General features: G+C 40.6%; 1 protein-coding gene across 2 annotated transcripts in view; it reads right to left on the bottom strand.

The window, feature by feature from the left end:
* Positions 1-5,765: 5,765 nt before the first annotated feature.
* Positions 5,766-13,074, bottom strand: part of MRS2 (magnesium transporter MRS2) — a 37,598-nt gene continuing 30,289 nt past the window's right edge. The window contains exons 9-11 of one of the 2 annotated variants that reach the window (XM_077269967.1): positions 12,765-12,882; positions 10,522-10,635; positions 5,766-8,474 (exon numbers count right to left, since the gene is read on the bottom strand). In XM_077269967.1, coding sequence (XP_077126082.1) covers positions 8,412-8,474; positions 10,522-10,635; positions 12,765-12,882 — 295 coding nt within the window. In that variant the 3' untranslated portion in view covers positions 5,766-8,411. The remainder of the gene's footprint in view (positions 8,475-10,521; positions 10,636-12,764; positions 12,883-13,074) is intronic. The other variant, XM_077269968.1, reaches the window with a different exon arrangement.

Raw genomic sequence — 13,074 nt, 5'->3', positions numbered from 1 at the left:
AAAACTGGGGGCTAAAAAATCATTTTTGTGAAAAAAAAAAGAATTTTATTTTCACGGCTCTGCGTTATAAACTGTAGTGAAACACTTGGGGGTTCAAAGCTCTCAAAACACATCTAGATAAGTTCCTTAGGGGGTCTACTTTCCAAAATGGTGTCACTTGTGGGGTTTTTTAATGTTTAGGCACATCAGGGGCTCTCCAAACGCAACATGGCATCCCATCTTAATTCCAGTCAATTTTGCATTGAAAAGTAAAATAGCGCTCCTTCCCTTCCGAGCTCTGCTATGCGCCCAAACAGTGGTTTACCCCCACATATGGGGTATCGTCGTACTCAGGACAAATTGCACAACAACTTTTGTGGTCTAATTTCTTCTCTTACCCTTGGGGAAATTAAAAAATGGGGGCGAAAAGATCATTTTTGTGAAAAAAAATATGATTTTTTATTTTTATGGATCTGCATTATAAACTTCTGTGAAGCACTTGTTGGGTCAAAGTGCTCAACACACATCTAGATAAGTTCCTTAGGGGGTCTACTTTCCAAAATGGTGTCACTTGTGGGGGGTTTCAATGTTTAGGCACATCAGGGGCTCTCCAAATGCAACATGGTATCCCATCTCAATTCCAGTCAATTTTGCATTGAATAGTCAAATGGCGCTCCTTTCCTTCCGAGCTCTGCCATGCGCCCAAACAGTGGTTTACCCCCACATATGGGGTATCAGCGTACTCAGGACAAATTGTACAACAACTTTTGGGGTCTATTTTCTCCTGTTACCCTTGGTAAAATAAAACAAATTGGAGCTGAAATAAATTTTGTGTGAAAAAAAGTTAAATGTTCATTTTTATTTAAACATTCCAAAAATTCCTGTGAAATACCTGAAGGGTTAATAAACTTCTTGAAAGTGGTTTTGAGTACCTTGAGGGGTGCAGTTTTTAGAATGGTGTCACACTTGGGTATTTTCTATCATATAGACCCCTCAAAATGACTTCAAATGAGATGTGGTCCCTAAAAAAAAATGGTGTTGTAAAAATGAGAAATTGCTGGTCAACTTTTGACCCTTATAACTCCGTCACAAAAAAAAATTTTGGTTTCAAAATTGTGCTGATGTAAAGTAGACATGTGGGAAATGTTACTTATTAAGTATTTTGCGTGACATATGTCTGTGATTTAAGGGCATAAAAATTCAAAGTTGGAAAATTGCGAAATTTTCAAAATTTTCACCAAATATTCGTTTTTTTCACAAATAAACGCAAGTTATATCGAAGAAATTTTACCACTATCATGAAGTACAATATGTCACGAGAAAACAATGTCAGAATCACTGGGATCCGTTGAAGCGTTCCAGAGTTATAACCTCATAAAGGGACAGTGGTCAGAATTGTAAAAATTGGCCCGGTCATTAACGTGCAAACCACCCTTGGGGGTGAAGGGGTTAAAGGAAAACTACTTAAAAATGATGTTCCACATTATTAAGCAGGTCACAGGTTTCAAGCAATATGGGAAATAAAAAGGATCTCTCTGCTGCTGAAAAGCGTTAAATAGTGCAATGCCTTGAACAAGGTATGAAAACATTAGATATTTCACGAAAACTTAAAGAGTATAATACTGTGAAGAGCTTGGTGACTGAAACAGAGCACAGACAGAGTTCATGCAGATAAAGGCATAATGAGGAAGGTTTCTGGCAGACAAATTAATTGGATTAAGAGAGCAGTTGCCAAAATACCATTACAAAGCAGCAAACAGTTATTTGAAGCTGCTGGTGCCTCTGGAGTCCCTCAAACCTCAAGGTGTAGGATCCTTCAAAGGCTTGCTGTGGTGCATAAACCTACTGTTTGGCCACCCCTAAACAGTGTTCACAAGCAGAAACGGTTGCAGTTGGCCCAGACATACATGAAGACTAATTTTCAAACAGTCTTGTTTACTGATGAGTGTCGAGCAACCCTGGATGGTCCAGATGGATGGAGTAGTGGATGGCCACCATGTCCCAACAAGACTGCGACGTCAGCAAGGAGATGGAGGAGTCATGTTTTGGGCCGGAATCATGGGGAAACAGCTGGTAGGGCCCTTTATGCTATGTGTACACGTTGCGGATTTTGCTGTGGATCCGCAGGAGCTTTCCATGTTTTTACAGTACAATGCAAACCAATAGAAAACGCAATCTGCAGTGCCCATGAAAAAAACGCACGGAAACGCTGCGGTTTACATTCCGCAGCATGTCAATTCTTTGTGTGGATTCCGCAGCGGATTACACCTGCTCCATAATAGGAATCCGCAGGTGTAAAACCGCAGGTGGAATCCACACAAATTCCACATAAAAACCCCGTTAATTCAGCAGGTAATCCGCAGTGCCTTTTACCTGCAGATTTATGAAATCCGCTGCGGAAAAATCCGCAGCGCTCAAAAATATGTGCGCACATACCCTTAAGGTTCCTGAAGGTGTGAAAATGACCTCTGCAAAGTATAGAGAGTTTCTGGCTGACAACTACTTTCTTCCATGGTATAAAAAGCAGAAACGTGCCTTCAGGAGCAAAATCATCTTCATGCTGACAATGCCCCATCTCATGCTGCAAAGAATACCTCTGAGTCATTGGCTAATATGGGCATAAAAGGAGATAAACTCATGGTGTGGCCACCATCTTCCCCTGACCTCAACCCTATAGAGAACCTTTAGAGGATCATCAAGCAAAAGATCTATGAGGGTGGGAGGCAGTTCACATCAAAACAGCAGCTCTGGGACGCGATTCTGACTTCATGCAAAGAAATACAAGCAGAAACTCTCCAAAAACTCACAAGGTCAATGGATGCAAGAATTGTGAAGGTGATATCAAAGAAGGGTTCCTATGTTAACATGTAACTTGGCCTGTTAGGATGTTTTGGAGTTAAATAGCTTTTTTGTTCAGTGGATGTGACCTCCTAATGCTGCAAATTCCACAAATGAGCATTTTCAGTTCTTTAAAACATATCAAATGTTTAGAAATACTACTGTGCCTAATAATTTGGAACAGTGCATTTTGAGTTTTTATTCATTTTGGAGATTACACTGTTATCATTGGGAGGTTTCTTCATTAAAATTCGATATATACTCTAATGGGTGATGACTTATTAGACTGACTCATTTGCACCGACCATTTAGGAAAATCTGAGAAAAATGTCATTTGCATAACACTGGGGAACACAATTTTTTAAGAGTTAGGTCAGACAACTGTTCTTAATTAATTTTTGGATGCTGAATCCAGAAATGATCTCAGTTTTTCTGTATCACGTCAAGTTTTTGAACTATAGGATTTTTGTCTTCTCAAAACTATGTAAACTACAGTACCTAAAAAGTGTTTTGTTTTTTTTAAATAGTACAAATATGAACAAAAAATGAAATATATAAGAAATAGGCATGACAAAGTTGTGACTACTCTTACAAGTTGCCACGTAGCTCTATATGAGTCGAATTGTAATCAGATAACAAGTCTTATTACAGATATCAGTGCAATTGTGCTTCTCTGGCAGGTAAGTTGTGTAGGAAAAACTTGACGTGCTAGAAAAAAACTGACTACATTTTTGGAATCAGCATGCCAATTTTAGTATAAATCAGCTCAAAAACCTAACTCAACAGAAATTTTTTTTCAAATTGTTCCCCTGTGTAATAATTTGGAACATGGTGTAGAACTACCTCAAAAGATGCAAGCTGAAGGTTATAAAATGGCCCTCAGTCCTCTGATCATCAATGAAAATCTGTGGCTAGACCTCAAAATACTGGAAGAAATTTCTAACAGAAGAATGGATGAAATTCCCTCGAACAAGAACTGAAAGAGTCTTGGCTGGCTGCAAAAAGTGTGTACAAGCTTTAATACTGTCAAAAGGGGGTGCTACTAGGTACTAACTAGGTACTAACCATAAAACTCAGACTCACAAAAGAAAAATGGGTCCCAAATACTAAAAGGTAATGCCAAATTGGCTTCATGTAGATACCCATTAAGTTACTGGCCAGTAGGTGTATACTCCCAATACTTATTTAAGTAGAAAAATGGAGTTCCATACATGTAATATTTCTTTAAAAGTAGTAAATTTTATTGAAACATATCAAAAATCACATACAATTAACAAAAAGACTACTAAAAGTTACACAAAACCCTAGTCTGGAGATTGCTGCACTCCCGGCACAATACAATACATGTGTCTAGATGTACCTAGAGCATGGTAAAATATCCACCATACCATGGATAGTCCAAGTTATACATACTGATAGCCAAACACAAGTATGAGGCAACATTCAGTATCTATCTGATAGTATATGCCACAGGCATTATCAAAATATCAAAGGATCCATGTAAACAGACAGAAATACAAGGTGGCGTTATTAAGAGAAAAGTTCCTTACCCATGCTGTAGGACAATCAAGTGCCGGGATGCCAGTGTAGAACCCCCTAGGGGTTAATAACGCCACCTTGTATTTCTGTCTGTTTACATGGATCCTTTGATATTTTGATAATGCCTGTGGCATATACTATCAGATAGATACTGAATGTTGCCTCATACTTATGTTTGGCTATCAGTACGTATAACTTGGACTATCCATGGTATGGTGGATATTTTACCATGCTCTAGGTACATCTAGACACATGTATTGTGCCGGGAGAGCAGCAATCTCCAGACTAGGGTTTTGTGTCACTTTTAGTAGTCTTTTTGTTAATTGTATGTGATTTTTGATATGTTTCAATAAAATGTACTACTTTTAAAGAAATATTACATGTATGGAACTCCATTTTTCTATTTAAATAGGTACTAACCATGCAGGCTCATTTTCCTTTTTGTAATTTTTAAAATGTAAAAGACCAGGGGTCCCCATACATTTACATGCCACTGTACTCGAGATAGCTGTCTACCAACTGTGCATTTGGTTAGGCACTCTGTCCCGACTCCCCCTTACACCAGAGAAACAATCAGCTGCAGCTAAGATTCACCAAGCTGTTGCACAACTCTTAGGGTACATAGTATATAGCAGCTAGAAGAGTATAACCCAATAATTTTAAAACATAACCTTTACTGATAAGATTAAAAAATGGACAAACAAATCACAACACACATCAAAATAAAGTGCTCACGCCGAAAACTGTGCTCTAATAAAAAAACTGGTTTGATCTCACCAATTCTGGACGAAGGGAACCCACACAGGTTATACAGGGTCCCAGGGAGGGTCCAACAATAGTAGGATAAGGTAGAGGGGACGGGGACCTTTTTCCTAAACCCCTGTCGTGCCCCAGCAATGACTCCTGTCCTCACAAGGACAGGCCCGAATGTAACCTACTATGGACACCCCCCACCATGTAGAATGTAGTTAACGCCTCGGCGTGAGCACTTTATTTTGATGTGTGTTGTGATTTGTTTGTCCATTTTTTAATCTTATCAGTAAAGGTTATGTTTTAAAATTATTGGGTTATACTCTTCTAGCTGCTATATACCCTTACACCAGAGCAATCAATTCAGCTCAGCAGTCATGCGTTTTCAATGAGGAGTAAGCACCTGCAAGTCTCCTCTGGAGGCAGCTCATCTCCTATGAAAAAAAAGGATCAGAAATTAAACTTTCAACTACCGCTCATTCTCACCCCCAAAATCATGTCAGGGTAAAGTCGGGAGGCTCCATATACACCACATAATTGGCTGATCCCCACAGAATCAATGGGATTGGCTGACTTTCACCTAATGTGGCCATAAAATGTGCGCTCGGGTGGAATAGGACTGTTGGAACCTGGACATTCAGCAGAATTGAGAACATGCAGCTTTCACTGGACCTTTATTGCCCCTCTAGTTCAATTCTAATACAGAGGTGCTCTAATCTAGCAACCCCTGGTTCTCCACTCAGCAGATGGGCGAGAGCAGCAATACTACACACAGTCACACACACGGAAACCTCACTGTACTGGGTCCAGCCACTTTGCTGCTGAGCTGTGGCAGTCCCAACAGCCATATCCCCAAATATAAGAACTATAGTCTCCCCAAGCACAGCCAATCAATATCAAAAGCTGGAAACCCGCAGGAAACCATTACAACATCAGAATACTCTAATTTTGGCAAGTACTAGTTGTTTCCAAGTCTTAGACTACAAACATCCACTGTGCCATATGGATAAGTTCATAGGCTTTCCCATAGGACTCCATGCTTTGAAGAGAAAGAGTCAGTGTGCCATCATACAATGCTTTGTCAGATGTCACTTTTCACCTTAGAAGTAATATTTCTGATAAAACATGGCAAGATTTTCTTCAAATCTGTAGAGACTCCAAAAAAACGCAAATGGAGGTAGAGTAGGGATGCTAGAATTAGTATGGGTGCTCTACTCTTGCATATATTCTTTTAATAATATGTTCTTGAACCGTTAAAGGCAATCAGTCACCAGGTTATTGTCATCTGAGAGAAGCACGATGAAAGGGCAGAGACCCCAAATTCAGCGATATATAACTTACTTGGCCGCTTGCTGTAGTTTTGCTATAAAAAAAATAACTTGTATCTCATGCAGATGTACCAGTTCTCTGAATGCTAAGTGCTGTGTAACCCTGTACCCACCACTGACTGGCAGCTTTCAAAGCAAACTCTGCATAGGCAGAAAGCTCAAATCAGTCGTGGCAATTGGGTTATACAGAGCTCATTAATATGGATAAGTACATGACATTAGATTTAGGCCATGTGCACACGTTCAGTATTTTTCGCGTTTTTTCGCTATAAAAACGCGAAAAAAACGCTAACATATGCCTCCCATTATTTTCAATGTATTCCGCATTTTTTGTGCAAATGTAGCCTTTTTTTCCGCGAAAAAAATCGCATCGCGGAAAAAAAAGCAACTTGTTCATTAAAATGCGGAATTGCAGGGGATTCCGCACACCTAGGAGTGCATTGATCTGCTTACTTCCCGCATGGGGCTGTGCCCACCATGCGGGAAGTAAGCAGATTATGTGCGGTTGGTACCCAGGGTGGAGGAGAGGAGACTCTCCTCCACGGACTGGGCACCATATAATTGGTAAAAAAAAAAAAAAGAATTAAAATAAAAAATAGTCCTATACTCACCTTCGATGTCTTCCCGCCTCTCAGCTGCATGCTGCCGCTTCGGTTTCTATAGCTGGTGTGCGGTGAAGGACCTGCGATGACGTCACGGTCTTGTGATTGGTCGAGACCGGTCATGTGACCGCTCATGTGACCACGACGTCATGGAAGGTCCTGAACCACACCGGCATCTATAGGAACGGACGCCTGCAGGTGAGTATAACCATTTTTTTTATTATTTTTAAACATTCTATCTTTTACTATAGATGCTGCATAGGCAGCATCTATAGTAAAAAGATGGTCACACTTGTCAAACGCTATGTTTGACAAGTGTGACCAACCTGTCAGTCAGTTTTCCAAGCGATGCTACGGATCGCTTGGAAAACTTTAGCATTCTGCAAGCTAATTACGCTTGCAGAATGCTAAAAAAACGCGAAAAAAAGGGAAAAAAAAACGCAAAAAAAAAATGTGGATTTCTTGCAGAAAATTTCCGGTTTTCTTCAGGAAATTTCTGCAAGAAATCCGGACGTGTGCACATACCCTCACTAATCCTCTAATGATAGTGTCCAGGTGATAAAAACCAGCTCACTGAAAGCGGAGATCTGCAGAACGCGTTCACACCACTGGCTGACAGCTTTCTGTGTACAATGAATGGAGGCAGAAGCAGCCAGTCAGTGGTGGAGTCAGTATTATAGAGCTCATGAATATGGAGACTAGTGATAATTTCCTCCTGATAAAACTGTGATTTAATCAAAACCATAGCAAGCAGCCCAGTAAGTGACACATCGCTGGAATCAGGGTCTCTGCTCTTACGTTATGCGAATCTCACAGTAGGTGGTAAAAACCTGCTGAGGTTCCCTTTAAGATGGCAAGGAACAACAATCAGTAAGGCACAAGGCATTAGATCCACAGATGATAGATATGCATAATATTTGTTTTTTTAAATTAGCAGCAAAGTACAGTACAGCAGGGAACATGAGATCAAGGACTAACATCCTCAAGGCACTGTGGCGAGGGACTAACCTACAAAAATAAAAATCACATTAACCACTTACTGTACCTTAAAGTAGTCTCCTAATATGCTTCAACGTGAGACCAAGAAACCCGACGTTTTGATTACGTATTTTCTTTTAACAAAAGTTGTTAAATTCTAAAAAAAATATATATAAAAAATATTGTAAGGTGCAAACGAATATGTTCAGTGGACTGTATGCCCTTGCTCGGTGATCCATCTATGCCTTGTGGTGTCCCAGGCAGAGCTGCATAATATGTGTACAAACAACATGACTGCCACATCCTGGAGTGTACAACCGATGGCAAAGAGCAGAAATGTAACAGTCAGAAGTTCAGTAGCAGTCCATGGTTTTCTGACCCGACCTCACAGGCAAAATTATACTTTATGTCCGTTTGTAGTATCTGCTCTTCCATTGAAGGGGAATGCTCTCTTCCAGATCTTAAAAACAAGAAAAAAAAACCATTGACAATTAAAAAACAAAACGCCACATTTTTGAAAATTAACATAAATAGAAAACGAAGTGATTTTCTCACTTATCCATATTCATCTACTGTATATTCTCATGATGTCTTGTCTCTGTCGCACACATGTGCATGTAAATACATTGCTCAAGCCGTGGACTCCTGAAGTCACAAGTCTGCTTGTGTCCAGCTCAGCGTTAGGCTACGTTCACACTAGCGCTGTGCGCCGTTGCGTTGGCGACGCAACGCACAACGCACGCAAAAACGCGTCAAAACGCACGCAAAAACGCTGCGTTTTGCGACGCATGCGTCGGTTTTTGCCGAAAATCGGACGCAAGAAAAATGCAACTTGTTGCGTTTTCTTGGTCCGACGCTTGCGGCAAAAAAGACGCATGTGTCGCACAACGCAACAAAAAAAACGCATGCGTCCCCCATGTTAAGTATAGGGGCGCATGACGCATGCGTCGCCGCTGCGTCGCCGACGCACATTAGCTTAACGCTAATGTGAACGTAGCCTTAGTGATTTGGCCGGGAAACAAGTGTGGAAAAACTTAAGAGAAATTGCTTTAAAAACACAATAACCATGCCAAATCTTGCTTGTGATATTGTATGACCTAAATGTGCTACCAAGGTCTACAGCATCTCCGGATTTGTCTCCCATACAGCACACCTGGGACGGCCTTGGTTAGCAATTGCCAATGGAGCTGCCAGCAGTGGATCTTGATGATTTGTGGGCCCAAGTGCATTCACTGTGCAAAAACACTTCTCAACCAATAATAACCCCATCGATAGCATGCCAATGCATACAAGTGCAAGGATATCTGCATGTGGTGCTCATATACAATACTAAATAAATTGAGAAGTTTTGAAAATTTTGTTTCCATCATTTATATATCATTAGCATGTCTAGCAGTTCTGTGATTGGCATGATTCCACAACTTATCCACCTTGGTATTGCAATCTCAATGTTAAGGAGAGCGTACAGCTAGGTCCAAAAATTAACTGTTTACCAAAACATTCCAGATATATTTATATCATCACTATTGGGTTAAAGTGCAGACTCCGCTTTAATTTGAGGCAAAACATTCTTTGGACCGATTAAACCAAGATCAAGAGTAGAGGCTTGTAAAGCCTCATGATCACAAGCACACCACATCCTCAGTAAAACATGGTGGAGGCAGTCTGATGGCGTGGGCATGCATGACTTCCAATGGCTCACTAGTATTTATGATGTGACTGAACACAGAAGCAGTCAGGTGAATTCTGAAGTGTACAGGACTATACTTTCTGCTCAGATTCAACCAAATCAGCAAGGTTGATTGGACGGCGCTTCACAGTACAGATGGAAAATGACTCAAAACATACTGCAAAAGCAACCCAAAGAAGTGGAATATTCTGCAATGGCCCAGTCAGTCACTATAACTCAACCCCATCGAGCAGCATTTCACATGCTTAAGACAAAACTTAAGGCAGAAAAACACACAAACAAGCAACAAGTGAAGTCAGCTGCAGTGAACACCTGACAAAATATCACAAAGGAGGAAACCCAGTGTTTGGTGATGTCTATGGCTGTCATTGCCTGCAAAGGATGCTCTACAAAGTTTTAAACATGAACATTTTGTTTATCATAAAGTTAATTTTTCCAATTACTTTTGAGCTCCTGAAATGAGAAGGCTTTGTAGAAAAATTATTGTAATTTCTAAACGTTTCACAGGATATTTTTGTTCAACCCCTTTAATTAAAACTAAAAGTCTACACTTCAATGGCATCTTGGATCATATCCCAAACAATAGACATAGGAAAAGGGGCATAGAAACACTAATAAAGCTCCTCTCTTGATAGCAGTCGAGTGGACCTTACAAATATAGTAGGTCTCCTCAAATCTCAAGATACATAGGGGTAATTGGTTACCCGAATCAATGGATTATGGACTCAATAGGTTCCCATATTTACGTTTTTCTATCTATATATGAAAAGAGAGGTTTTAGAGAGATGTATAGTACACATATTTTACTATTACATACTGAAGGTGGCTTTGATTGTTCCAGATGTCTTCCAAGAAAGGAGAGCAAGCGTCGCCAGATCAGGCCACTTCCTAGGAACATAACTCCAGTAATGAACCAAAAAACTTGGGGATCCTAAGACAAGGGAGAAAAAAAAACCAATGACATGTAAAGTCAGTTTCAATAGGAAACTCCTTTTACTGCATCTACAAATACACTAAAAGGGATTGCCCAAACATTTTTTTTTTTAAAAAGCTGGAAATGCTGTAATATAACAACCCCCCCACCCTAAAAATTGACTATCCTATTTAAACCTCCACAGCATCAGCACCACTGTTAAGTCTGTCATCACAGGGTCCGCATTAACTTTTCTAGAGCTAATCAGGTGCCATCAACTGCAAACAATCACTGGGCGAGGCAGTCATGAGGGTAGACTGAATTTCCTACCTTTCTAAAACGATTTTTATATTCTTGACCACCGCTTAGCTCTGGATCTACATGGCAACAAGCGTCGCATTGCGAGATTCCATCTCACGATGTCCTATGGAGTTGCACTGAGATCTGCGATTTTTAACACGTGTTGGAAAGTCACTGGCTGCAAGTTGTACATTTATCTGCAACATGGCCATTTTTTTTTTCCCACAGCCAAATCACTGCTCCAAAACAAAATGCAGCAAGTTGGGGGATAATTATTGTTGTGCAACATGTAGTTGTGTTGTCAGAACCTCAGTGCGAATCCTAAAGTTACACAACATAATGATCTATGGTGAGTGTGTACTATGGTTTACCTTAACATCCAGATGTTGATGTAGCAGGGACAAACTAACTGTTTTGCACACTACATCTACTGATTTACATGGAAATAAGATCAACCCTCCTCAGCCATTGACACGGGTATGTAGGTCATAGGAAGCTGAATAAAACGATATCTTAATGTGTGATCCGATGTCTTATTCCAGAGAAATCCTCATGTTTCTTATATGTATATGATCTCTTCCAGGCTCTGGGGAGGATGATACCTGGATGATACCTGAAAGATAACTCTGCCTCAAGATCCAATTTTTAATAAAAGGGGAGTTACCAGTGTGAGACAAGTAACTACCACACAAGATGAAAAATGAAAATTTGTCTTCTTGCAAACACATTTTTTGCAGCTCCCTGGGCGCTGCTGTATTGTAACAATATTGTAGCCCTGTCTGCCTGTGAGATGGAACCTGAGAGGATCCTGCAGATGTCTCAGGTATAATCACACACAGCTCTGCAGTAGAATAAGGAGAGCAGAGAACAGCCATTGTACATAACACAAATCGTATAGGCACACTACATTGTAATATACACTCACCGGCCACTTTATTAGGTACACCATGCTAGTAACGGGTTGGACCCCTTTTGCCTTCAGAACTGCCTCAATTCTTGGTGGCATAGATTCAACAAGGTGCTGGAAGCATTCCTCAGAGATTTTGGTCCATATTGACATGATGGCATCACACAGTTGCCACAGATTTGTCGGCTGCACATCCCAAAGATGCTCCATACAAGGCAGGATGGATCCATGCTTTCATGTTGTTTACGCCAAATTCTGACCCTACCATCCGAATGTCGCAGCAGAAATCGAGACTCATCAGACCAAGCAACGTTTTTCCAATCTTCTACTGTCCAATTTCGATGAGCTTGTACAAATTGTAGCCTCAGTTTCCTGTTCTTAGCTGAAAGGAGTGGTACCCGGTGTGGTCTTCTGCTGCTGTAGCCCATCTGCCTCAAAGTTCGACGCACTATGCGTTCAGAGATGCTCTTAGGCCTACCTTGGTTGTAACGGGTGGCGATTTGAGTCACTGTTGCCTTTCTATCAGCTCGAACCAGTCTGCCCATTCTCCTCTGACCTCTGGCATCAACAAGGCATTTCCGCCCACAGAACTGCCGCTCACTGGATTTTTTTTCTTTTTCGGACCATTCTCTGTAAACCCTAGAGATGGCTGTGCGTGAAAATCCCAGTAGATCAGCAGTTTCTGAAATACTCAGACCAGCCCTTCTGGCACCAACAACCATGCCACGTTCAAAGGCACTCAAATCACCTTTCTTCCCCATACTGATGCTCGGTTTGAACTGCAGGAGATTGTCTTGACCATGTCTACATGCCTAAATGCACTGAGTTGCCGCCATGTGATTGGCTGATTAGAAATTAAGTGTTAACAAGAAGTTGGACAGGTGTACCTAATAAAGTGGCCAGTGAGTGTATATCAGAAAAAAAATAAAGAGAAACAAACCTCTTCAAAAGTCGATTCCAAGTTCATCCCAAAAGCCACTCCAATTAGACCAAAAAGAGAAAGGGAAAAGGTTCCCATGGTCAGCTGCAAATTCAGTCTCATCATCACATTCCGATGGCTGAAAGACAAAATTAGGACAAATCTTTAGTTTGTAGTGTTTTCAATAAGGAGCAGATTAAAAGTCGTGTCATGTACTTATTTTCTCTTCTCCCTCCCGGCATTATTGAAAGCCTAAAGCATTTAAAAGACGCTCAAAAGACTGAACAAAAGTAGTTTTCTGGAGTACTTTTTGTCTGTTACGGTATATGTG

This window comes from Ranitomeya variabilis, chromosome 6 (genome assembly GCF_051348905.1).
Source record: "Ranitomeya variabilis isolate aRanVar5 chromosome 6, aRanVar5.hap1, whole genome shotgun sequence".
In the NCBI taxonomy this organism is placed as follows: domain Eukaryota; kingdom Metazoa; phylum Chordata; class Amphibia; order Anura; family Dendrobatidae; genus Ranitomeya; species Ranitomeya variabilis.
This window is presented reverse-complemented; position numbering and strand designations above follow the sequence as displayed.